This window comes from Tupaia chinensis, unplaced genomic scaffold, assembly GCF_000334495.1.
Source record: "Tupaia chinensis unplaced genomic scaffold, TupChi_1.0 Scaffold147123_1, whole genome shotgun sequence".
NCBI classification, from domain to species: Eukaryota; Metazoa; Chordata; class Mammalia; order Scandentia; family Tupaiidae; genus Tupaia; species Tupaia belangeri.
In genome coordinates this window covers 1,033,147-1,059,508 of record NW_006206975.1, presented here as the reverse complement: position 1 = coordinate 1,059,508, position 26,362 = coordinate 1,033,147, and the positions used below count along the sequence as shown (strand labels likewise).

Genomic DNA, 26,362 nt, shown 5'->3' with positions numbered 1-26,362 from the left:
CATGGCAAGCAGAATAATTTCTGGACTGGAATTCCATTGGCTTGTTTGCCCCATACTCTGTCAAATACAGAATATTCCTAATTCCAAATGTCATATCCCTAGTCATGATAGCAGCAACATCCTGGTAGGGTAGAAAAGCTGGCTGAATCTCTCACCTAACAGAAATGCCTGAGACTGGTATTTTTATAAAGAAGCAAAGTTTATTGACTTACAGTCATGGTGGCTAGAAAACTTAAAGGCATGACAAAATGGCAGGAAGCAGAACTTTTAGCAGAGCAGAGCATGGTTTAACCATGTGGCTTATGCCTGCCTCATTTCCTGTTTTTACACACTTAATCATGGGGGTGCTGTCCTAATGACTTTATCACACCTAATGTCCCCACCCTGGGATACTGTGAAGAAATTAAGTTTTCACCTAATAACCTTACAGTACAATCAAGTCTTAAGCCATGAAATTTTAGGGGATATCCACATTGAAAAACATGAACCTTTGTAGGACAAACCATTGTCCAAATCATAACACTTACTATCTGTAGTATTTTTTATTTCTTGCATATAAGATTATGCTTTGGTTCATATGCTACTAAATTACTGTTGCTGTGTGTTAGGGTTGCAGGGAAGACTATACTCTTTTTTTTTTTTTTTTTTTTTGGCTATAGGATATGTGAGCTCACTGGAGAGAGACATAAAATCAGAAATTACCCCCAAGGGGGGATGGCCATACAGTAATCCCTTCTCTTACATTCTTCTTTTGGGATTTTGAGCTTGCATGTGCACGAGTCCAGTGAGATTCTCAAGCCATGAGGTCTGGGACTCGAGCAACACAGTCAGTCGTGTGATCCAGTGGACTTAACCACCATGCCACCTGGCTGGCCCTGAAATACTTTAATTCTTACTTGGGTTCTTATTTACTCATCCACTTCCTGCCCTTACAAAGTAACCCCTACCACTACCAACACTGCCCTCTCATTCTTTAGCTAAAATCATCATACAGTTTCTGGGACCAGCAGTTACCATAATGGCTATGTCGCTGAATTCCCATGTAGTCCACCATGGTTTGAGTCCCGGATCTGGTGGCTTAAACTCACGCTGGGCGCGTGTGCATGCGTGTGCCCAAGATCCCAAGAGGAGAATGGAGGGAAAGGGATTGCGGTGTGGCCATCCCCACAGGGGTGATTTCTCACTTTCTGTCTCTCTGTCTCTTTCTGGCGAGCACACGCGCCCTATAGCAAAAAACCATCATACAGTCTCTCAATTGGAAAGTCTCCTCAGGTGTTTCTTAATCTGTCTTATTTGAGGTTAATATTACTCTTTTGATTTTTTTTTTTATTGTATTGGGTTGTTGGAAAAGTCATGGTGTATTTTTCTGTTTTTCTATGCAAAAATGCCTTATGACTTTTCCAGCCAACCCAATAATTTCAAAATATTAATAAAACTATAAGTTATCATTGATAGGATCTCGTTGCAGATTTTTGGGTACAGAGGAAAGAAAAAATCTACTTAAAAATTAACTGAAAATCTGTTACTATTTATTGGGTTGGCAGAAAAGTCATGACACATTTTTTCTATGTTTTTCTATGCAAAAATGTGTCATGACTCTTCTAACAACCCAATAGTTCTTATAAGCCTGCTTTTGGCAGGAAATAGTGTTTTTACTTTTTTTAAAAAGAAATATTTTGGAACCAGCAGGTGGTGGTGTGGTTAAGGGCACTGGACGCTCACATGGCTGACCTCAGTTCAAGTCCTGGACCTGGTGACTTACTTTCTCACTTTCCCTCTCTCTCTCTCACTCTTTCTCTCTCTCACTCTGTCCCTCTCTGGTCAAATTTAAATAAATAAATAAATAAGTAAAGTTAAATGACCTTCTCAGGTCAAATTATAATAAATAAATAAAGTTAAATAAAATCTTTTTAAAAAAAGAAATATTTCATATACACAGAAAAGTAAATACAGGTGTGAGTATGTTTAAAGAGTAGTGAAATGAAATCCGTCTACCTAACACCTATCCCCAAAATAAAATCGTAATCATATTTTTGAAGCTTGTGTGCCTCTCCCTGTTGAATACCTCCCTCTCCCTGCCTTTGGATATAACAATTAATAGAATCTTAATTTTTTTCTATTTTTCTTAATCTTCTTTATAGTTTTATCACATTGTATGTACATACATGCTTCTTTTTTTAATGTTTACTTTTTCACTTTATATAATAGAACTATATTGCATGGGGACCAGCAGTTGATGTAATGGCTATGTTGCTGGACTCCCATGTAGTCGACTGTGGTTCGAGTCCCTCACCCAGTGACTTAAACTCATGCCGGGTGCATGTGCATGTTTGCCTAAGATCCCAAGACGAGAATGGAGGAGAAGGGATTGTAGCGTGGCCATCCCCCTGGGGGATGATTTCTTGCTTTCTCTCTGTCTTTCTGGTGAGCGCATGCGCCCTATAGCAAAAAAAAAAACCTCTCCCAAAAAAAAGAGCTATATTTTTCTGCAACATGCTTTTTTCACTCAGTGATATGCTTTGAGATTTTTTTTAAGTTTATTTACTTATTCCATGAGCAAGATAATGAGAGAGACAGCACCCTCAATAAAGTCTTTTTTTCCCTAAAGAATTATTTTATTTAACTTTATTTATTCATTCATTCATTTATTTTAATTTGACCAGAGAGGGACAGAGCAGGGAGGAGGGGGGGAGGGAGTGAGAAAGCAAACCATGGTCGGCCATGTGGGAGTCCAGTGCCCTTAACCACCATGCCACCTGCCAGCCCCCATAATAGGGTCTTGACACTGCAACCCACTCTTACCCCCAACCAGACCCAGATCATAGGCACGTTCATACTGGTATACTCAGGAGGTCTCTGGAGTTGAACTGGGAATTTCCCCTTTTGGTGTACCACCCAGAGTATTTTTTTTTCTTTTTTAGAAATATTTAATTTCATTATCATCATTATTTTTAAAATTTGAACAGAGAGAGACAGAAAGAGACAGAGAAAGTGAAAAAGCAAACTGCCAGGTCTGGGACTCAAACCATAATCAGCCATGTGGTAGTCCAGTGCCTTAACCACCACATCACCTGCTGGCCCTAACCAGAGCATTTTTTTACCATTGCACTACTGTTCAGCCCCATGAAGTTTGCCCATTTGATCCATGTAGGATATAGTTCATTCATTTTTTTATCACAGCTTTTCAAAATACACTTCTCATACTTTAAAATTTCCCTTTGTAAAGTATATGTTTCAGATATATTTATAAGATGTTATTTTTTCTGTAATATAATAGTCCATTCAGTGGAAATACTCTAATATATATCATTCATTTTCTTGTTAGTAGATACATAAATTATTTCTCGTTTTGTCTTGCTGTAAGCAGTGCTGGTATATATATATATCATATAAGAAATCTTTAGCATATAATTCTATGAGTGATATTATCAAGTATTTATAGCTTTGACTTTTCTAAGGTCGGTAATACCAAAATATTTCCCAAAGCAGTTGTACCTATTTCTGTTTCTCATCATATTTTGTGAAATTGGAGTAAATATTTATTTTCTTTTCTCTTACTGTGGTTGAATTCATGCTTTCTGAAAAGACGTATTTCATTAATTATATTGTTGTATTTGTAGGACTTTGCTGCTATTTGAACACAATGATATTGTTGTCATCTCACTACTCAGTGTTTTGTTCACTAGCTCTGGAGGAGGACCAGCAAAGGTAGAATTTTTTCATTATCAGTTACTTGGAAATTGGAAGAATATGTACAAAATATGCAAAATAATAAAATTGTCTCTTACCATTTAAAAGAATGCAGGGTTTTTCTGCTAGTTTTAATTTTTTGTTTGTTTGTTTTTACTCAAATGCAACATCTCACCCAACTCAAGTATAAAACAGGAAATTGTCATTGGTACGATCCATAGACTCTACTCAGATTTTGCCAGTTTTACATGTATGGGTCTATAAAAATTTATCATGTGTATAGATTTGTGTAACCAGTACTACAGTCAGTTTGCAGAATGCATAGATGTAGCCAAAACCCTCCCCTGACCTCATTCTCTTTAGTTTTTGCTATAGAGAGTGTACTTGCTGGAGAGAGACTGAGAGAGAGAGGGAAGTGAGAATCACCTTCTAGGGAAGATGGACTTACCACAGTCCTTGCTCCTCCATTCTTCTCTTGGGATTTTTGGGCAATGCATGCACACATACCTGGTGTGTTTTTCAAGCTGCTGGGTCTGAGATTCTAACCGTACAGTCAGCTATGTGGTATCCAGCCACCTCCCTGCCACTTGCTGGCCCCACTACCTACCTGATTTTTAACCCTCAGAAATTATTTTTGGAAAATATCTAGGAACTTGTTAAAGCCTGATGAACATTTATCCAACATTTTACTAACTAGATATCCTTTTCATCTCAGAGAGTTCAAGAGTTACCCTCTTTGTCGATGAGTTACCAATCTGCAGTTCCAAATGACAGTATTTCTGGTTAGCAGATTAAATCATTTCTGTGCATGGTGCATTGTCCTAGACACTGGGAAAAGGAGAAATAAAGAGAAATAATGTATAATAGTCCCTGTTCTGAAAGGGGCCTTCAGGCAAAGTAACGGAAGGAAATCAATATAATAATAAATTTCAAGTGGATTGAAGTTTCTTTTTTTTAATGTAAAAAAAAAAACAGAATAAAATAATCTATAAAGAGAAAATAACTTTCTGAGTATAAAACAATGGGAAAGATCAGAAAGGGAAAACTCACCACATTTGACTTTTGTGATTACGATTTTCTCTTTTTTTTTTTTTTTAATTGCCAGAGGGCACATGTGCTCACCATAGAGAGAGGAGAAAGTACCTCCATCCCAGCAGAGGTGCCACAATCTCTCTCCACCCTGCCAGTATTGTGGGCAGTTATACACACATACCTGAATTATTTTTTAAGCCACTAGGTCAGGATTTGAACCAAGGTTGGCTGTATGGAATCTGGCTCCCTTAACCACTAGGCTATGGGCCCAGCCTGTTTACAAATTTCAGTATAAGAGAAATCATCGTGTAAGCAAAAAGCAACAATGACAACAACAACAAAAAAAAACTAGGAGATATAAAAATACTATATTTCTCTTACAATATAAATCATGGGCCAGCAGGTGGTATGAGGGGTAAGGCACTGGATTCCACATTACTGACTGTGAGTTTTAGTCCCTGACCCAGTGACTTGAAAATCATGCTGGGCACAAACCCTAGAGGAGAATAGAAAAGAGACTGTGGTGTGGCCATTTCCCCTGGGGGGTGATTTTCTACTTTTTCTCTCTCTGTCTCTGGTGACTACACATGCTCTATTGCAAAAGCTAAATAAGTTAATAAGATATTAACCATTCACATCAGTTTTTTTTTTTTAAGAGATTTTTGCTGTAGAGTGCGTGTGCTCGCCAGAAAGACAGACAGAGATAGAGAGACAGAAAGTGAGAAATCACCCACTAGAGGGGATAGCCATGCCGCAATCCCTTCTCCTCCATTCTCTTCTCAGGATCTTGGGCACACCCACACACGTGCCCACTGTGAGTTTAAGCCACTGGATCAGGGACTCGAACTGTGGTCAACTACATGGGAGTCCAGCGACATAGCCATTATGCCAAATGCTGGTCCCTCACATCAGTTTTTTTTAAAATCCTGAAAATCTCCAACAGAAATAGCAGAGGACAGGGAAAGATGGCTCAAAAGAAATAAAAGTAACTGTTGGCTGCTCTAATAAGCAGAAAGAGTCTAGATCGTGCATATCCTGTCATTGGTGTCAGAAATGAATTAGAGCGCCTGTCCAGGGGGTGGTAATCTTTTTAAAATTAAGACTCTGAAGCAGTACAAAATTCTCAGTAGCCCTTCTTGTTATTCTAAGATTACATTCTGTTATCTTTATTTGAGTGTTTTTGAGTGTTAAAATTGTGTTCTTTTTTTATGTATACTGACTCTGGCCATACAGCCAACCATTCCAATGGAGCAGTGTAGTTATAATCTTGTAATGAGCAGAATAGTATCCTCACATTTCACATTAGACTTTTATTTAATAGAACTTTTTCATTATACTTCCATTGTAAATGTGTAATATATTTACACGTTAACATACATAATTCAAATAAGTATACATATTATATGTACATACACATATTATACAGAAAGTATTAAACATCGGATTTTGTAATTATACAGCCTACAGTAATGCTATTGAGATTGCTTTTGTGGGGCCAGCAGGTGGCATAGCGATTACATCACTGGACTCCCACATGACCAACCAGTTTTAGTCCTGGACCTGATGGCTAGAAATTCATGCCGGGCACTGTGTGTTCGTGCCCAAGATTCTGGAAGAATGAAATAGAAGAGATTGTGGCATGGCCATTCTCCCTGGGGGGGGGTCATTTCTTGCTTTCCCTCTCACTGTCTTGTCTGTCTCTTTCTCTCCCCCCTCAGTGAGCACACATGCCCTAAGGCAAAAACCTCTCAAAAAAAAAAAAAGAGAAAGAGAGAGATTGCTTTAGTACTTAATATTCTGAAATATTTATGTAAACTAGGCTGTTATGTCCCTTACATAATTTTCTTTTGTCAAAATCTTTTCTCTGGAATGAGAACATAACTTTAAAAATTTATCAGCAGGCCAATCAGTAGGTGGCATGGTGGTTGAGGTACTGGACCTCCACATGGCTGACTGTGGTTCAAGTCTCAGACCTGGCAGCTTGTTCTCTCTCTTTTTCTCTCTCTCTGTCTCTTCCTGGTGAGCATGCATGCCCTGTAGCAAATTTAAAAAATAATAGTAATGATAAATAAAATTAAATAAATAAATCTCTCTTTTTTTGGAAAGGTTTTTGCTATAGGGCGCATGCGCTCGCCAGAGAGACAGAGAGACAGAAACTGAGAAATCACTCCCCGGGGGATGGTCACACTGAAATTCCATGGTGAGTTTCAAGCCACTAGGTCGGGGACTTGAACCATGGTTATGAGTTTAAGCCACCGGGTCCGGGACTCGAACCGTGGTCGACTACATGGGAGTCTAGTGACATAACCATTATGCTAACTGCTGGTCCCATAAATAAATCTTTTTTTAAAAAAAAGTTAATCAGCTTTGGGGCCAGCAGGTAGCATAGTGGTTAATGTGCTGGACTCTGAAATGACCAACCATGGTTCAAGTTCCAGACCCAGCAGCTTGAATATGATGCTAGGCACATGTATTTGCATACCCAAAATCCCAGGAGGAGAAGGAAGGAGAAAAGATTGCAGCCTAGCCATTCCCCTGGGGGTAAGAATTATTTTATTTGGAGACCAGTGGGTGGCATGGTGTAGTGCAAGGCACTGCACTCTCACATGACCGACTATGGTTTACAACCCAGACCTGGTGGCTTGCTTTCTCACTTTCTCTCTCTCTCTCTCTCTCTCTCTGGTCAAATTAAAAATAAATGAATAAATAGATTACAATTAAATAAATTCTTTAAAACAAAAAAAAGAATTGTTTTATTTATTTATTTATTTTAAGTTTGACCAGGCTGGCGACAGGGGAGAAAGTGAGAAACCAAGCTGCCAGATTTGGCACTCAAATCCTAGTCAGTCACATGGGAGTCCAGCACCTTACTCACCATGCCACCTGCCAGCCCCTTATCAGCTTTGTAAATGCTTTGTCCCTTTACTGGATCTTAGAAGTTACTTTGCTAAATTTTTTTTATTTTGGAGAGGTTTTCGCTATAGGGCGCATTCGCTCGTCAGACACAGAGAGAGAGACAGAGACAGAAAGCGAGAAATCACTCCCTGGGGGCATGGCCATGCCGCAGTCCCTTCTCCTCCATTCTCCTCTCGGGATCTTGGGCACGCACGCACACGCGCCTGGTGTTAGTTTTAAGCCACCGGGTGCGGGACTCGAACCACGGTTGACTACATGGGAGTCCAGCGACATAGCCATTACGCTAACTGCTGGTCCCCTTTGCTAATTTTTTTAATGTGCTCTCTTGATTGATTTCCTTTAGTGAAGTACTAACTAGAATATTCTCTGTCCTGTGCATGCTGGAAAGCAAAATAAGTTCCTACTAATTATTCTTTCTTTTTTTTAAATAATTATATAAGTGTATTTATTTATTTGTTTGTTTGTTTGTTTATTTTAATTTTTACCAGAAAGGGACAGAGAGAGAGAGAGAAAAAAAAAATGAGAAAGCAAGTCGCCAGGTCCAGGTCTCAAACAGTGGCCAGCCTTGTGGGAATCCAGTGCCCTTTACCAGCATGCCACCTACCAACTCCCCCACTAATTATTCTTTAGCTACTTAAGTTTTTCACCAAGAAGTAAACTTTTTGGTAGGTTATTTCTGTAAACAGGTATAGTTTGTTCATAGTAACATGCCTAACTGTGCTAGCAGGCAAATAATTGAAGTTGTCAATACTGTGCATCTAAAATGCCCTTAAAATAGTCTATAGATCTGTTGAGTCACTTAACTTTTAAATCTTACTGTTAATACTGTAAATTTATATCATAAAATGGCTCTAATGTCAGAGTTTCCTTTTTTTCTTTAAATGTTTACTTGGAAAAAAAGTCTTCCTTTAGTATTTATATGGTTATTTTCTTTAAAATCAACCCATGGGTTCTGTCAGGTGGCATTGTGATTAAGGTGCTGGACTCCCACATGGCTGACTAAGATTCGAGACCTGGACCTGGCAACTTGCTTTCTTATTCTTCCTCTCTCTCTCACTCAGTCTCTGTCCCTCTGCTCAAATTGAGTAAGACTACTAGTAATAATGAATAAAATTTAATAATTTTTTAATCTACCCATGAAAACGCCTTTTCTATTATTTTCTTCATTTTCAGACAAGAGGAGCCGCTTTTTTCATTATTGCTGTGATCTGTTTACTGCTTTTCGACAATGATGACCTCATGGCTAAAATGGCAGAACACCGTATCCTTTTGAAACAGATAAGAGTTAAAGTGTTGAAGAAAAACAGAAGGTTGGCAAAATGGGAAAAGAAGTAAATGATCAATCATGAATGAAATTTTCATAAATTAATGCAGACATTCTAAATCAGTATTCAAATAATAAATTCATTCTAAGTTTAATATTTCATGGCATCTTCATATCTTCTACTGTACCTTATACTTTCAGAAACTTAGGGACATTGAAAGAGTATTTTAGAATGCCTAATGCTAAAAAATATATAAGTGATTTGTTACTCACCATAATAAATTTGTTTGTTCCCTTGTAATTTAACAATTTAAGTGCTCCTAAACAAAGAACCTTTGAGTTTAAATTCACCTACCTGGTATTCACCTCTGGCTCTAAATGATTGTTTCAGCTCAGCCCCTAGTCTGCCCTTGTGTAAACACAGCTTGGAGTCACTACTCACTTTACTGACTTTGTCCACTACATTAAGTAGAACTCAGAGCAACAGTTTCGATTCTTCTGGTACTAATATTCACTGCCCTAAAACTTTTTAATGATTTAATAGTAATTTATTTTGTTGAAATGAAAGAGGGGAGCATGATTTGAAAAATCTCCAGCTTGTCGTGATACAACTTCCATTCCCCATTCCATCTTCTTTTACTTGCTACCTACTTTGCCAAGACTTATTTGGTCAATGACTTATAAGAAAGATTTAGCACCTATTTTACATGTCATTTTAAAAGGACCAGCAGGTAGTGTGGTAGTGAAGATGCTAGATTCCCACATATCTGACCATGGTTCGAATCCTGGACCTGGTGGCTTGAAAATCACAGCAGGCACATGTGTTTGCATGTCTGCCCAAAATTCTAAGAGAAGGGAGGAGAAGGGATTATGGCATGGCCATCCCCTTGAGGGGTTATATATCTTTCCTTCTCTGTCTTTCTCTCTGGTGAGTGCATGTGCCCTATGGCAAAAACCTAAAAAAAATAAAATAAAATAAAAAGACAAGCTTAACTTCGCTGGATTGGAATGGTCCAAGATGATTCCCTGTTCTTGTCCATTTGTCCTTATAGTATGTGTGCATGTCTTTTGCGGGTTAAGTACTAAAATTTAGCAACCATACCTTAAGCACTATTATCATTGTTTTGGAGATAGCAAAAGATATACCAGCCTTTCCAGTTTTTAAATCATGTCCCAGAATTAAACTTCAGATTATTTTATCTTTAAGGGAAACATGTTATTAAAGGTAATCAGGTTTAGAGCCCCCAGACCAGTCTATGTTCAATCAGAAATACAGCTAAAATTTCAGGAGGACTTCAGATTTCAAAAAATAAATATTTGGACCTTTTTCCTTTACGCTTACTCCCTTAGCTGAAGGACATCATGACAGTGCTCTAACTCACATGCTTTACACAGCCATTGCCTTCTTAGGTGTGGCAGATCACAAGGTATGTTCTTGGCTTTTTGTTTTGTTTTGTTTTGTTTTTCTGGAGAGGTTTTTGCTATATGGCGCGTGCACTTGCCAAAAAGACAGAGACAGACAGAAAGCAAGAAATCACCCCCCAGGAGGGATGGCCACATCACAGTCCCTTCTCCTCTAGGAATCTTGGGCACGCACACACACGTGCCCAGTGTGAATTTAAACCACTGGGTCCGGGACTCAAACCATAGTTGACTACATAGGAGTCCAGCGACATAGCCATTACACTAACTGCTGGTCCCCTTGGCTTTGTTTTTAATGTGATCAAAAAAAAAAAAAAATCTGAAAAATTATGGCATCTGTAACTTTAAGAGGGCATTTAAAGTAAGTTATCAGTAATTTACAACATTGCCTACCATTTAAGTACTTAGGTAATGAGGATATGGAAAACATAGTGCTAGTTCCATTTCTTCAAATAACATGTACATAGGATTTGAGTATTGGACTGTATGTAATTCTAATGAGACTTGTCTGATTTTACTTGTAGGGTGGAGTATTGTTGCTAGTTCTGGCTTTGTGTTGTAAGGTTGGTTTTCATACAGCTTCTAGAAAGCTCGCTGTGGATGTTGGTGGAGCCAAACGTCTTCAAGCTTTAACCCATCTTGTCTCAGTGCTCCTCTTGTGTCCATGGGTCATTGTTCTTTCTGTGACCACTGAGGTAAGAGCAAGAATTAGAGATAATAAAGTGGAATGCATTACTATTACTTATAAATCTTAGTTCAATACATTGTACTTTCTTTTAATTTGGGATTGAAAGTAACTTAAATTATCTTTGCTTTTTCTTTGTAGTTTCAAGAAAATACTTTGTTTCTTTTATTTATATAAAATGCAAATCAAATACTAGTCCATTTACATATCTTTCACATTTCTATGGCTCAAAGGAAGCAAAGAAACAACAATTAAACACCATGCATTAGACTCAAGAATTATGGGTCACCTAGTATTAATAAAATTATTAAGCAATAATACTTCTGTTTTTTAATACTTAGGAAAATGTACCAAATATCTTTTAGCTCTTATGTACTTGCACTTTCTGAACCATGAGAATACAAGTTTATATATAAAAAGATTTTTAAAAAATCTTGTACAATGTAAACTTTATGCCCATATAGTATTGATAAGTTCATTCTGTTTTTTTTTTTTTTCGCTTTTCTAGAGTAAAGTTGAATCTTGGTTTTCTCTCATTATGCCATTCACAACGGTTATCTTTTTTGTTATGATCCTGGATTTCTACGTCGATTCCATTTGTTTAATCAAAATGGACGTTTCCAAATGTGCCCGCTATGGATCTTTTCCCATTTTTATTAGTGCTCTCCTTTTTGGAAATTTTTGGACGCATCCAATAACAGACCAGCTTCGAGCTATGAACAAAGCAGCACACCAGGAAAGCACTGAGCACGTCCTGTCGGGAGGAGTGGTAGTGAGCGCTATATTCTTCACTTTGTGTAAGCACTTCCCTTTTTAGTTTAACACATTTCCTTTTCTGGATTCTGATGGTCAAGATCATTTCCTTAATTTTGGAAATTGCTTGCATTTAGTGCCAGCAGTTTCCAAGCTGGTTTTGGTAAGTTAAAATTTTAAAACTTTGTGATACTCTTTTTTATCTCTTTATAGCCGCCAACATCTTATCATCTCCTTCTAAGAGAGGACAGAAAGGAACCTTTATTGGATATTCTCCTGAAGGAACGCCTCTCTATCACTTTATGGGTGATGCTTTTCAGCATAGTTCTCAGTCCATCCCAAGGTTTATTAAGGAATCACTAAAACAAATTCTTGAGGAGAGTGACTCTAGGCAGATCTTTTACTTCCTGTGCTTGAATCTGGTAAGATTTTTATTTTTAAAAGTTTCACATTTTAATTTTTACAATTCCAGTATAATTGAATAATTCCCAAATTTCTGATCATTTCAAATTGGATGAAATTTACATTTTTATGGTAGCAAGATTACAGAATTACATTCAGATTACTTAAGCAAATAATTTTGAGGCATTTTACAAGCACTGATTTAGTATATTCTTTCAAATCAGTATGGGGGGCTATCTACTCCTTATAGGATTTCACAACATAACGCTGAGTGCTAACATTTTATAGTCTAGTTTATTGCTTTTTACAGACATAAAAATAAAACTATCTCCTGCTAAGTAGTTTATAAGATGGATATATCTGATTTATCTTAGTTTTTTTAACTTTATATGAAACTAGATTTCTAGTATCAATGACAGTTAAATAACTAAAGAGGCAGAATTATAGCAGATCTTCAAGTAAAGTTTCGTTAATTAAGTTTTAAAATCCTCATGATTAAATTTTGTTAAATCTCTATTGAAACTATTTCCCAACATACTCCTCCCGTATTTTTTTAAACATTTTTAGCTTTTTACCTTTGTGGAATTGTTCTATGGCGTGTTGACCAATAGTCTGGGTCTGATCTCAGATGGATTTCATATGCTCTTCGACTGTTCGGCTTTGGTCATGGGACTTTTTGCTGCCTTGATGAGTAGATGGAAAGCCACTCGGATTTTCTCTTATGGGTAGGTACACTGTCTATTAAGGTGATGTAGCAATGGAAAAATCCGAAGTGCAAATTCTATCTCAGATAATAAACTTTTATTATTTTCAATATAAAATAATTGCCAGATCTTCATTTTTCTTGAATAGATAAGGAGATATGAGCCACGCAAGCATTTGATAAATACTAGATGGTAGTAAGCTCAAGATTATACTCCTAGGGGGACCAGCAGGTGGCATGGTGGTTAAGGTGCTGGACACTCCCACATGGCCGACCATGGTTTGAGTCCCGGATCTGGTGGCTTCCTTTCTCACTTTCCCTCTCTCTCTTTCCTTCTTTGTGTCACTCTCTGGTCAAATTAAAATAAATGAGTGAATAAATAAAATTAAATAAATAATTATTAAAAAAAAAAAAAAAGATTATACTCCTAGGGACAGCAGGTGGTGTGGTGGTTATGGTGCTATACTTCTACATGCTGACTGCCATGTTCAAGGCCCAGACGTGACAGCTTGCTTTTTCACTTTTTCTCTCTCTCTGATAACCACACATGCCTGATAGCAAATTAAATCATAATAATCATAAATTAAATCAATAATTCTTTTTCTAAAAATTACACTCCGTAATAAATCCTCTCTATTATTCTCCCCCGAACATATCCTCTCTATAGTCAGGGAGCAAAAAACAGTTAAAAATCTTGTGATCTTTGCCCAACAATGTTTTGGGTTTCTTTTGAGGCAATGAAATGTGTATGGTTATATCCCTCATTCCTGCTAAAAACAGTATTCAAAATTTGAACCTATAAATGAAAATAGCCTTTCACTAAACAATTTAATCCAGCAGATACAGTAAAATCTCTTTTTGTGGTTGGTATTTTGATAAGACCTACTCAAAATTAATTAATTCAGCTTTTTTTTAAGTGTTTACTATATTTTAAATAATGAATGAGCCAGAAATATAAATAATTTTTGGTACAAAGCAGAATCTGTGTGTCATGACAGAGATACAGAGCACATCAGGAGTTGAAGAGACTTCTTGCAAGGAAGTTAGGAAAAGGGTACCAAAGAAGGACTTTGATGAATATACAAAATTTCAACATGTACAAGGGAACTTCAAAAAGTTTGTGGAAAAATGGAATTACAGTATGAGTTAATTTTAATGCAAAAACAAAAATTGAAGTCCATGTATAGTTTTTTCTTAATACCATTTTCCATGCACTTTTGGAAACCCTTCATAATATATTTGTGTGTGTATGAGAGAGAGAGAGACAGGACTTTGCATAATTAATAAGATATTTAAAATCTTGGTCATTTTGTATTATTTATTTAGTAGCTTGACAGTAATCTTTCATATCTAAAAGCTATTTTGTATTTTTAGGTATGGCCGAATCGAAATTCTCTCTGGATTTATTAATGGACTTTTTCTAATAGTAATAGCTTTTTTTGTGTTTATGGAATCAGTGGCTAGACTGATTGATCCTCCGGAATTAGACACACACATGTTGACAGTAAGTTTTTAATTTCCCTATTTGATTTACTACTTACAGTTTTTTTCATGCTAAAGTCTAGCTTTTATAGTTATTGATCTAGGAAGGTTTTTACTTTTTTATTTAAATGAACATAACTTGCTATCTTGCTGAATACACTGCTATCTTTTACAAATTAAGCCTTTTCGCTAAATTTTAGTAGACAAAATACCAGATGATATTGTAAAACATGGCTATTTTCCTGACTTATTAACTACTTTTCTTTGAAATGTGTTTTAAAATACCTGAGGAAATTTGCACAAAGTAAAAAATAAAATCAGGAAAATAATTACAATTTTAAAGACTTTCCTCTATATATTATTGCTGTAGCAACATTTAATATTCTTGTCATACTTCCAAACTTTGACGTGTGCTAATTCTCATAGCTGGCATGCCCTTCCCTCTCTATTTTACTAGTATTTCTCCTCTGGTAGGATATTTTCCCTTAATCCTGTTCTTCTCCTCGCCCAAAATTTCTTAGATTTCCCCTCCTTGATATTTTCATTGTATCAAGTGCATTCCTCTTTTAGCAACACAGAGTTGCAGTTGTTCGTCATTCTTCCACAGTGAATATGTATCATTAACTATTCTTTTGATGGTTAATTTTTTTATTTTAAAAATTTATTTATTTTATTTGTTATTATTTTTTAGATTTGTTCATTATCATCATAATCTTGTTTATATTACATTGAATTGCATATTACTTTACAGTGTATTACATTCCTTTTTCCAGAGGGAATACCATGCATGTTAGTCAATACAGAGAAATGTGTTTTAAAATACCTGAGGAAATTTGCACAAAGTAAAAAATAAAATCAGGAAAATATTACAATTTTAAAGACTTTCCTCTATATATTATTGCTGTAGCAACATTTAATATTCTTGTCATACTTCCAAACTTTGACGTGTGCTAATTCTCATAGCTGGCATGCCCTTCCCTCTCTATTTTACTAGTATTTCTCCTCTGGTAGGATATTTTCCCTTAATCCTGTTCTTCTCCTCGCCCAAAATTTCTTAGATTTCCCCTCCTTGATATTTTCATTGTATCAAGTGCATTCCTCTTTTAGCAACACAGAGTTGCAGTTGTTCGTCATTCTTCCACAGTGAATATGTATCATTAACTATTCTTTTGATAGTTAATTTTTTTATTTTAAAAATTTATTTATTTTATTTGTTATTATTTTTTAGATTTGTTCATTATCATCATAATCTTGTTTATATTACATTGAATTGCATATTACTTTACAGTGTATTACATTCCTTTTTCCAGAGGGAATACCATGCATGTTAGTCAATACAGAGACATTAAAATCCCCACTTCATCATTCATTAACTCAAATTCTAGCACCTGGTTTGTTCTAGAAAATCTGCAATTAACTGTTGAATGACTACACTGAACCTTGTTGGTGAAAACATATATTAATAAAATGTTTTAGAGGTACAGTTTGGAAGTATATATTAGAATTTTAAGTGTTCCTCGCCTTTCACCTGTAGTATTTATCCTGCAGAAACATTGAAAGTATACCAAAGTACATAATTAATTATACCATTGTTTATAATAGTGAAAAAAAATCTAAACAATTTGGTGTCCACCAATGAAAGAACTAGTTAAATAAATTTGCTATTAATATAATAGAATACTGTGCATTTATTAGGGCCAGCTTATGGCATAGCAGTTATGTAGCTGGACTTGCACATGGCTGACCGTGGCTTGAGTTACGGACCTGGTGGCTACAAACTCATGCCAGGTGTGGGTGCATGCCCAAGATCCCGGGAGGAGAATGGAGGAGAAGGGATCGTGGCATGGCCAGCCCCACATGGGGTGACTTTTCATTTTCTCTGTCACTCTCACTGTCACTGTCTCTGTCTCTCTGACAAGCACATGCACCCCAAGGCAAAAACCTCTTAAAAAAGAGTACTGTGCGGGCCAGCAAGTGGCTTGGTGGTTAAGGGCGCTGGACTCCCACATGGTTGAGTGAGGTTCAAGTCCTGGACCTGGCGGCTCGCTCGCTCGCTCTCTCTCTCTCTCTCTCTCTCTCTATCCCTCTCTGGTCAAATTGAAATAAATGAATGAATAAATAGTTAAATAAAATCATTTTTAAAAAGAATACTATGCAGTTATTAAAAGAGGAACATATATCTATGCTGGTATGAAAAATACTTAAAAGATAGTACATTCTAAGTGAAAAATAAATCGCAAAATGATTACTGCTTTTAAATGGTATACATGGAGGGACCAGCAGTTAGTGTAATGGCTATATCGCTGGACTCCCATGTAGTCGACCGCAGTTTGAGTCCCAGACCCAGCGGCTTAAACTCACGCCAGGCACGTGTGCGTGCGTGCCCAGAATCCCAAGAGGAGAATGATGAAGGAGAAGGGAATGCGACATGGCCATCACCCCTGGGGGGTGATTTCTTGCTTTCTGTCTCTCTGTCTCTGTTTTTCTGGTGAGCGCACGCACCCTCTAGCAAAAACCTCTTTAAAAAAAAAAAGATATACATGGATACCAGCAGATAGCATTATGGTTACGGCACTGGACTCCCAAGTGGTCAACTTCAGTTCAAGTCCCAGATCCAGTGGCTTAAAATTCACACCTGGCACATGTGCGTGCATGCCCAAGATCCCATGAAGAGAATGGAGGAGAAGAGATTGCAGCATGGCCATCCCCCCTGGGGAGTGATTTCTCACTTTTTGTCTCTGTCTCTCTGGCAAGTATACATGCCCTATAGCAAAAATCTCTAAATAAATAAATAAAAGGTATATAAGAATGTGTGTCCACTAACATACATACATAGAAAAAACATATCATGCTTCGAGGAGTAACTAATTCTCAGAGGTAGAAATGTAGGAGACTTTTACTTACTACGTTTTTTACATGAGATTTTTTGCAATAGGTCAAAAAATCTGTACTTGCTGGAGAAACAGAAAGCAAGAAATCACCCCTAGGGGAGATGGCCACTCTGCATTCCCTTCTCCACCATTCTCCTCCTGGGATCTTCGGGACCCACACATACATACACATACACATACACACACACCCAGCGTGAATTTTAAGTCACCGGGTCTGGGATTCGAACCATGGTCAGCTTCATGGGAGTTCAGTGATGTAAACACTATGCCATCTGCTTGCCTCTAAAGATGAAGTATTTCTTAGTAGAGGAATGTTTATGTGTTGATGAGGTTTTAATAAGTAGCACTTGGTCTTGTTTCAACTCATTAATGATTCATAGAGCTTATGGAAATTTTTAAATCTGAAAAAGAAATTATCTAAATCATAGGAAGAAGTAAATGAACTCCATATGTATTTATTAAAGTATCTTTTTTACTACCTTTGAAAGTAATTAAAATTTTTTTGAGTCCTTCATTTTTATATTTTCCTTCTCTAAAAAACAATTTCTCTAGAGGAAAAAATGTACACATGTGAGTTAAATAACACTTGGCACTATTATTCAAAATCTTTTATAAGAGGATAATCAAGAGTGTGTAACTTTGTCTATTCTTTGAAGTATTTTAGCACCATTCAATCCAGATAATTTTATTCACTTTGTTAGAAAAGAAAGAGAAATTACTACTATATTTTTGCTTTTTCATTATACAATACGATTATATTTATTTGAAATCCACTGGTCAATAAATTATAATCATCACTGGGACCAGCAGTTAGCATAATGGCTATGTCGCTGGACTCCCATGTAGTCAACCGCGGTTCAAGTCCTGGACCTAGTGGCTTAAACTCACACCGTGCGCGCGCGCGTGTTTGTGTGTGCCCAAGATCCCAAGAGGAGAATGGTGGAGAAGGGGTTGCAGTTTGGCCATCCCCTGTCAGGACTGATTTCTCACTTTCTGGCTCTCTGTCTTTCTGGTGAGCACACGCGCCTGATAGCAAAAAAACTCTCAAAAAAAAAATTATAATCATCACCATTTTAAACCATTGAAATTTACCTAGTAATTATAAGTAAGGTTTCAGGTACAGTGTATACTTGACCTAGTAAGCAGTACTTCATCAACCAAATAATTTTTAATTACTTAATTAAAATAAGTGATAATCTATATTTCAATTCTGTTTGCATTAAAAAGTTAAAATATTTCTTATAAAATATTCTGAGTTTTTTTTTTCTTTTTTTTTTTTTTTTTTCTTTTTTGGAGAGGTTTTTGCTATAGGGCGCATGCACTCACCAGAAAGACAGAGAGAAAGTGAGAAATCATCCCCCAGGGGGGATGGCCATGCCACAATCCCCTCTCTTCCATTTTCTTCTCGGGATCTTGGGCACGCACGCACACACGCCCGGTGTGAGTTTAAGCCACTGGGTCCGGGACTTGAACTACATGGGAGTCCAGCAACATAGCAATTACATTAACTGCTGGTCCCTGAGATTTATATTTTTAAATTTTGGACTTTGGCATGGTGGTTGAATTGCTGGACTCCCACATGGCTGACCACGGTTCAAGTCCCGAACCTGGCAGTTTGCTTTCTCACTCTCCCTTTCTCACTGTCTGTCGCTTTCTGGTCAAAATTGAAGAAGAATAATAAATAAAAATTAAAAATCTTTTAAAAAAAAGGAAATCTTAATTTAAAAATTGGATTTAGTGAACTTGGGATTTACATGAATACTTTGAAACTGTAAATAGGAAAATATATGTAGCTAGATCAAAACTTTTAAATAACAAGTTTATTTTTTAAATGACAAATTTAAAGAATTTAAAGGTTTTCTTTTTTCCCTTTTACTAGCCAGTGTCAGTTGGAGGGCTGATAGTAAACCTTATTGGTATCTGTGCCTTTAGCCATGCCCATAGCCATACCCATGGAGCTTCTCAAGGAAGCTGTCACTCATCTGATCACAGCCATTCACACCATATGCATGGACATGGTGACCATGGGCACGGTCACAGCCACGGCTCTACAGGAGGAGGCATGAATGCGAACATGAGGGGTGAGTCCTTGCCAAATGTCCTACCTTCCATCTGTGTTCTGAATTAGCACTGTGTTTATTTTTATTAAATACTGGGTTTATAATAATGATTTTATTATAAAAAGTAACCTGTGGCCAAAATATTGTCTGAAGTTATTTGTTGTAGAAAATACATTTTTGTATACATAAAGTGGGATATTATTCAGCCTTTAAAAAGTGAGAAATTCAGGCCAGCTTGTGGCATGGTAGTGAAGGTGACTGGATCACACATGGACTCTGTAATTTGAAAAATATGCAGGGCATGGAACCAGCAGATGGCGTAATGGTTATGTTACTGGACTTCCACATAGTTGACTGTGATTCAAGTCCTGGACCCAGCAGCTTAAAACTCACACCAGATGCATGTACATGTGTGCCCAAAGTCCCAAGAGGAGACTGGAGAAGAAGGGATTACAGCGTAGCCGTACACCCTGGGGGGTGGTTTCTCACTTTCTGTCTCTCTGTCTCTGGTGAGCTCATGCACCCTATAGCAAAAATCTCTCTCAAAAAAAATAAAAGAAAGAAAAATATGGAGGGCACACATGCGTGCATACCCAAATTCCTAAAAGGAAGAAGATAGAGGAGAAAGGAATGCAGTGAGACCATCCACAATTACAGGGTTACTTTCTCACTTTCTCTTGCTCACTCTCTCTTTCTTTCTCTAGTGAGAACACAGACCCTCCAGCAAAATAAATATATACATAAATAATTAAAAACTGAGAAAATCTGTAACATGTGACAACATAGCTAAACTGTGAGGAAATTAACGCTAAGTGAACAAAGCCAGTCATGGGACCAGCAGTTGGTGTAATGGCTATGTCGCTGGACTCCCAGATAGTTATTGTGGTTCAAGTCCTGGACCCAGTGGCTTAAACTCACGCCAGGCGCGTGTGCATGCGTGCCCAAGATCCCAAGAGAAGAATGGAGGAGAAGGGATTGCAGCGTGGCCATCACCCTTGGGGGTGGGGGTGATTTCTTGCTTTCTGTCTCTGTCTCTGCCTTTCTGGCGAGCACATGTGCCCTATAGCAAAAACCTCTCAGAAAGAAAGAAAGAGAGAGAGAGAGAGAAAGAAAGAGAAAGAAAGAGAAAGACAGAGAAAGAGGGAGGGAGGGAGCGAGCGAGCGAGCCAGTTATAGAAAGATAAATACTCCAGGGACCAGCAGTTAGCGTAATGGCTATGTCACTGGACTCCCACGTAGTCGACCGTGGTTCGTGTCCCAGACCCGGTGGCTCGAAACTCACACCGGGCACGTGTGCATGCATGCCCAAAATCCCAAGAGGAGAATGGAGGAGAAGGGATTGCGGCGTGGCCATCCCTCCAAGGGGTGATTTCTCACTTTCTGTCTCTCTGTCTCTCTCTTTCTGGCAAGCGCACGCGCCCTATAGCAAAAACCTTTCCATAAAAAAGAAAGAGAAATATTCCATAATACCACTTATTTGTGGTGAAAGTGATGGAATCCATGAGTAGAATGGTTGTGGTTAGGAAGAAGAAGAAATAGAGGCTACTAATCAATGGGCATTAAGTTTCTAATGAAGACGAATATGCTCTAGAGATATACTGTACAACATTGTATCTTCAGTCAACAATAATGTACACTTAAAATTTTGTTAATACAGGGACCAGCAGTTGGTATAATGGCTATGTCACTGGACTCACATGTGCATGCGTGCCCAATATCCCTAGAGGAGAATGGAGAAGGGATTCGACATGGCTATCTCCCTTGGGGGGTGATTTCTCACTTTCTGTCTCCCTGTCTGTCTTTCTGGCGAGCCCACACGCCCTATAGCAAAAAAACTCTAAAAAAAAAAATGATTTTTTTAATACAGTAAATTTCTTGTTAAGTGTTTTTACTGTAATAAAATATTTTAATTTTTTAAATGAAAATAAAAATATATTTGTTCAGAAATGTTAACTTTAAATAAATTATTATATTTATAGAGTCCTCTTCATAGTGGTAGTTGAAAAAGACAAATATTAGTTGCAAAGAAATCACTTGAGTGTACTCTTGAGAACTTTGACTACCAAAAAACCAAGACATTTTTATGGTAGCGTAAAAAAAATAAATAAAGGAAATATTAATCGCTTATTTTGTTTTTTGTTTATTCTGGTTGTTTAAGTAATTTGGTTCGTGTCAAACTTGGCTCAAGCATGATTTTTAGGAAGCCTTTCCAGACAAAGTGCACTGTTAAAAACTGGCCACACTGTGACATAGTTGCCCATGTCTTTACCTTTTTACTGTACTCTTAATTCCTTGAGGGTGGTGCCCACATTATAGTCATTTTGAAGTACCAGTCACTAGCAAACTATATGATACATAGTAGATACCCCACAATATTGGTAGGATGGATAAAAGAACTAAATTAGATGTACCTTAATTTTTAATGTTCTTATGTATTTTATTTGTAGGTGTGTTTTTACATGTTTTGGCAGACACACTTGGCAGTATTGGTGTGATTGTATCCACAATTCTTATAGAGCAATTTGGATGGTTCATTGCCGATCCACTCTGTTCTCTTTTCATTGCCATATTAATATTCCTCAGTGTTGTCCCACTGATAAAAGATGCCTGTCAGGTTCTACTTCTGAGACTGCCACCAGAATATGAAAAAGAACTACATATTGCTTTAGAAAAGGTACTGTATGTAATTTCTTGGTCATTCTTTTTCTTCTAAAATAGCATTTTAAATTAAGTTGGCTTAATAAGTAATGTGCACAATATGAAGAAAATACAGTTTTACTTAAAAGGTCATAAAGCAGCAACTGCATAAAAGTAGAGGAGCATTTTCGTGGATAGGAAGGCTGTTTTATGAAGATGTTAATTTTTTAATTTAAATCTCAATTCTACTGCACCTCATTGTGATATTATGTAATTTTGGTTTTGTAGGATATATCCAATAATATTTGTAACTTGTTTGGAAGAGTTAGGCTTGATGAAAAACAAAACACACTAATTTACAGAAATAACAAATACTAGGATCCTGTTTTAGTATTAAAATTAACTCACAAAACTAAAACAGTTTGGTCCTTGCACAAGAATAATTAATTTTTTAAAAAACAGTAGGTTGTCTGGACAGCAGGTGGTGTGGTAGTTGGGGTGCTAGACTTCCACATGGCCGACTGGTTTGAGTCCCAAACCTGGAGGCTTGCTTTCTCACTTGACCTCTCTCTCTCTCTCTGTCTCTCTCTGTCTCTCTCTGATGACTATAGAAAGCTAAAAATAATTATAATAATAACAATAAATAAAATAAATAATTCTTTAAAAAAAAAAAAAACGCAGGTTGTCCAGAAATGGACCCAGAAACTTACGGGATTCAGTTTATAGCAAAAATAGCATTTCAGATCAGTGAAAACCTCTCAATAAAAAAATATATTAAAAAAAAAAAAAGAAAGAAAAAATGTGAAATTTTCAGGGCCAGCAGATGGATGGGGGTTAAGGTGCTGGTCAACATGGTCGACCACAGTTTGAGTCCCAGACCTGACAGCTTACTTTATCACTTTCTTTCTCTCTCCGTTTCTCTCTCTCTCTCTAAAAATAAATAAATAAATAAATTAGGGGGAAAAATGTGTTTCCAGTAGATTAAGTATTGGGTTGTCAGAAAAGTCAAGATGTATTTTTGCATAGAAAACCATGGGGCAAGGGGCAAGAAAAACATAGAGGGGCCAACAGGTGGTATAGTAGTTAAGGTGCTGGACTCCCATGTAGTCAACCACAGTCCAAGTCCCAGACTCGGCTACTTGAAATTCATGCCGGTCATATGTGTGTGCATGTCCAAAATCCCAAGAGAAGAATGGAGGAGAAGAGAATGTGTCTCTGTCTCTCTAGTGAACACACATGTTCTATGGCAAAAATTGCTTTCAAAAAAAAAAAAAGGAAAGGAAAAGAAAAACATAGAAAAGTATGTCATGACTTTTCCAATGACCCAATATATTAATTACAAAAAATTATAAAATTATTGGGACCAGCAAGTGGCATGGTGGTTAAGGCTCTGGACACTCCCGTATGGTTGACCACGGTTTGAGTCCCGGACCTGGCGGCTTACTTTCTCACTTTCCCTCAACTCTTCCTCTGTGTCTCTCTCTGGTCGAATTAAAATAAATGAGTGAAAAAATAAAATTAAATAAAAAATAATTCTTTAAAAAATTATAAAACTATTAAAATAGAGTATATTTTTATAGTCACAGAGCTAGGGAAGGCCTTTTTAAAAGGTTGAAGTGAAAACAGGTACCAGGAAGGGAAACAAAATCTACAAATCCTACCAATTGAAAATTTCCAAAATTGGTGAAAGAATCCATTAACAAATACAAAATATAAAAAGTAGACCAAGAGAAAATATTTGCAGCATATTTAAACAGGCAGAGGCTTACTAACCACAGTCTTTCAAATCAAGAAAGCCATGGGACCAGCAGTTAGCGTAATAGCTATGTTGCTGGACTCACATGTAGTCAACCGCAGTTCAAGTCCTGGACCTGGTGGCTTAAACTCACAGCGGGCGCGTGTGCGTGCGTGCCCAAGATCCCTAAAGGAGAATGGAGGAGAAGGGATTGTGTCTTGGCCATCCCCCCATCCCCCCAGGGAGTGATTTCTCGCTTTCTGTCTCTCTGTCTCTCTCTGTCTTTCTGGAGAGTGCACACACCCTATAGCAAAAACCTCTTTAAAAAAAAAAAAAGAAAAGAAAGCCATGTTAGCCAGTGGCATAGCAGTTAGAGCAGATAGATCCCACATGGCTGCCTGGACAGTTTGAATCCCATACCTGGCGACTTGAGAAATGAAACCAAGCACATGTGCATGTGTTCCTCAGGGCATGATAGGGATAGGTGGAGGAGAAGTGATTGTGGCATGACCCATCCCCATGGAGGGATTGTGTTCTCTCTCTCTCTCTCTCTCTCTCTCTCTCTCTCTCTGTCTGTCTTTGTCTCTCTCTCTCTCTCTCTCTTAGGATTTGGGCCAGGCATGCACATGTTCCCGGAGTGTTTTTCAAGCCACTGGGACTAAAATTCATACTCCAGTCAGCTATGTGGGATCTGGCTCCCTTAATCACTGGGCTATAGGGAGAGCCCCTAATGCATTATTGTTATTGTGACTTTTTAGGTTGTTGTCATAGAGTGTGTGCATTCACCACAAAAAGGCAGAGAGACAGACAGAAGGAAAGTGAGAAATCACCCCCTCGGGGGATGACCATGCCCTAATCTGTTCTCCTCTCAGGATTTCGAGCACACACCCACACACATCAGTGTGATTCTGAGGCCACCAGATCCAGGATACAAACGATTGTCAGCATTTTAACCACCATGCCACCTGCAGGCCCCCCTATTGCATTTTTAATGACAGTATAATATTACACTGTATGGGTAGTCAGTAATATATTTAACCAATCTTCTGTTGAACATTGAAGATATGTTTTGATTATATTATCTCCTTATGACAAACAGTGCATATGTATAGATCAGTGTAAAGGAAAGCGTGTAGTTCATTGAACATGTCTAGGTAATGTTTAAAATAGACAAAGCGCACATATTATGAAAATGTGTATATAACTACTGGTGACAGCCAAATTTGCATGTAATGATACCTGTAACCTCCATGTACCATCCTATTCAGAGCTGATGCCCCAGTTTTCACTCCTAGGTCAGAATACTTTAGGTCCTTTTACATTAAGCTATTGGGTTGTCAGAAATATCATGATATGTTTTTGCATAGAAAAATCTTAGCGGGGCTGGTAGGTGGTTGGTGGTTAAGGGCACTGGACTCCCACATGGCTGACCACAGTTTGAGTCTTGGACCAGGAGGCTTGCTTTCTCACTACACACACACACACACACACACTCTGTCCCTCTCTGGTCAAATTTTTTTTAAATAAATAAATAAAGTTAAAGAAAAAAGAAAAGAAAAAAATATATTATGACTTGGGACCAGCAGATGGCATAATGGCTACGTCACTGGACTCCCATACAGTTGACCACGGTTCGAGTTCCAGACCCGGTGGCTTAAACTCACACCGGACGCATGTGCGTGTGTGCCCAAAATCCCGAGAGGAGAATGGAGGAGAAGGGATTGCGGCGTGATCATTTCTCGCTTTCTGTCTCTCTGTCTCTCTGTCTTTCTGGCAAGCGCACACGCCCTACAGCAAAAACCTCTCCCAAAAAATAAAATAAAATAAAATTTTATATATATATATATAGTGACTTTTCTGACAACTCTATAGTTGTCCCTCTCCTATTCCTTCCCACTTCTGGCTTCTCCATATTTTTTTTTTCTAAATCAGCTTAATAGTGCTTCCTGAACCAATGACTGTGTGCTTTCGTTTTATCAGAAAGCATCCCCATCGTGTTGAGTATATTAACTATTAAAACCATTTATATCACCTCTTCTGTTTTCATTTGACAGATACAGAAAATTGAAGGATTAATATCATTTCGAGACCCTCATTTTTGGCGCCATTCTGCTAGTATTGTGGCAGGAACAGTTCACATACAGGTGACCTCTGATGTGCTGGAACAAAGAATAGTACAACAGGTAATAATCTCTTGTTTTTGTCATTTCACTTGGGATCATTTGGACAGAAATTTGCACAAACCGTAAGTTATATGGCTCAATAGTCATTTAACTGCTCAAAAATATTAATCTTGCAGCAGTCCAAGGGTGATATAACTTAGCTGGGTTTTTTTACATTTAGATGTATTTTATATCCGAAAATGATGAAAATAAAATCAAATTTTGGTACTGAGTGGCCAAGTTTAAGTTAATGCAAAATAAAGGTTCATTTTGGTTCCCAGAAGATTATTAGAAGTAAATTATTGGGGGAACCAGCAGTTAGCATAATGGCTATGTCGCTGGACTCCCGCATAGTCAACCGCGGTTCGCGTCCCGGACCCTGTGGCTTAAATCTCATGCTGGGCGCGTGTGCGTGCGTGCCCAAGATCCCGAGAGGAGAATGAAGGAGAAGGGATTGCGGCGTGACCATCCCCCCTGGGGGGTGATTTCTCGCTTTCTGTCTCTATGTCTCTCTCTTTCTGTCTGGCG

At 37.6% G+C, this 26,362-nt stretch overlaps 1 protein-coding gene across 1 annotated transcript in view; it reads left to right on the top strand.

Annotated features, from left to right (window-relative positions):
- Window positions 1-26,362, top strand: part of SLC30A5 (solute carrier family 30 member 5) — a gene marked incomplete at its 5' end in the record, with an annotated part of 44,926 nt that overhangs the window by 15,265 nt on the left and 3,299 nt on the right. The window contains 11 exons of the mRNA XM_006169530.3: window positions 3,621-3,708; window positions 8,812-8,899; window positions 10,253-10,329; window positions 10,849-11,019; window positions 11,518-11,806; window positions 11,976-12,184; window positions 12,732-12,889; window positions 14,242-14,371; window positions 19,120-19,321; window positions 21,748-21,974; window positions 25,727-25,855. Of these exons, the coding sequence (XP_006169592.1) occupies window positions 3,621-3,708; window positions 8,812-8,899; window positions 10,253-10,329; window positions 10,849-11,019; window positions 11,518-11,806; window positions 11,976-12,184; window positions 12,732-12,889; window positions 14,242-14,371; window positions 19,120-19,321; window positions 21,748-21,974; window positions 25,727-25,855 (1,768 nt within the window). The remainder of the gene's footprint in view (window positions 1-3,620; window positions 3,709-8,811; window positions 8,900-10,252; window positions 10,330-10,848; window positions 11,020-11,517; window positions 11,807-11,975; window positions 12,185-12,731; window positions 12,890-14,241; window positions 14,372-19,119; window positions 19,322-21,747; window positions 21,975-25,726; window positions 25,856-26,362) is intronic.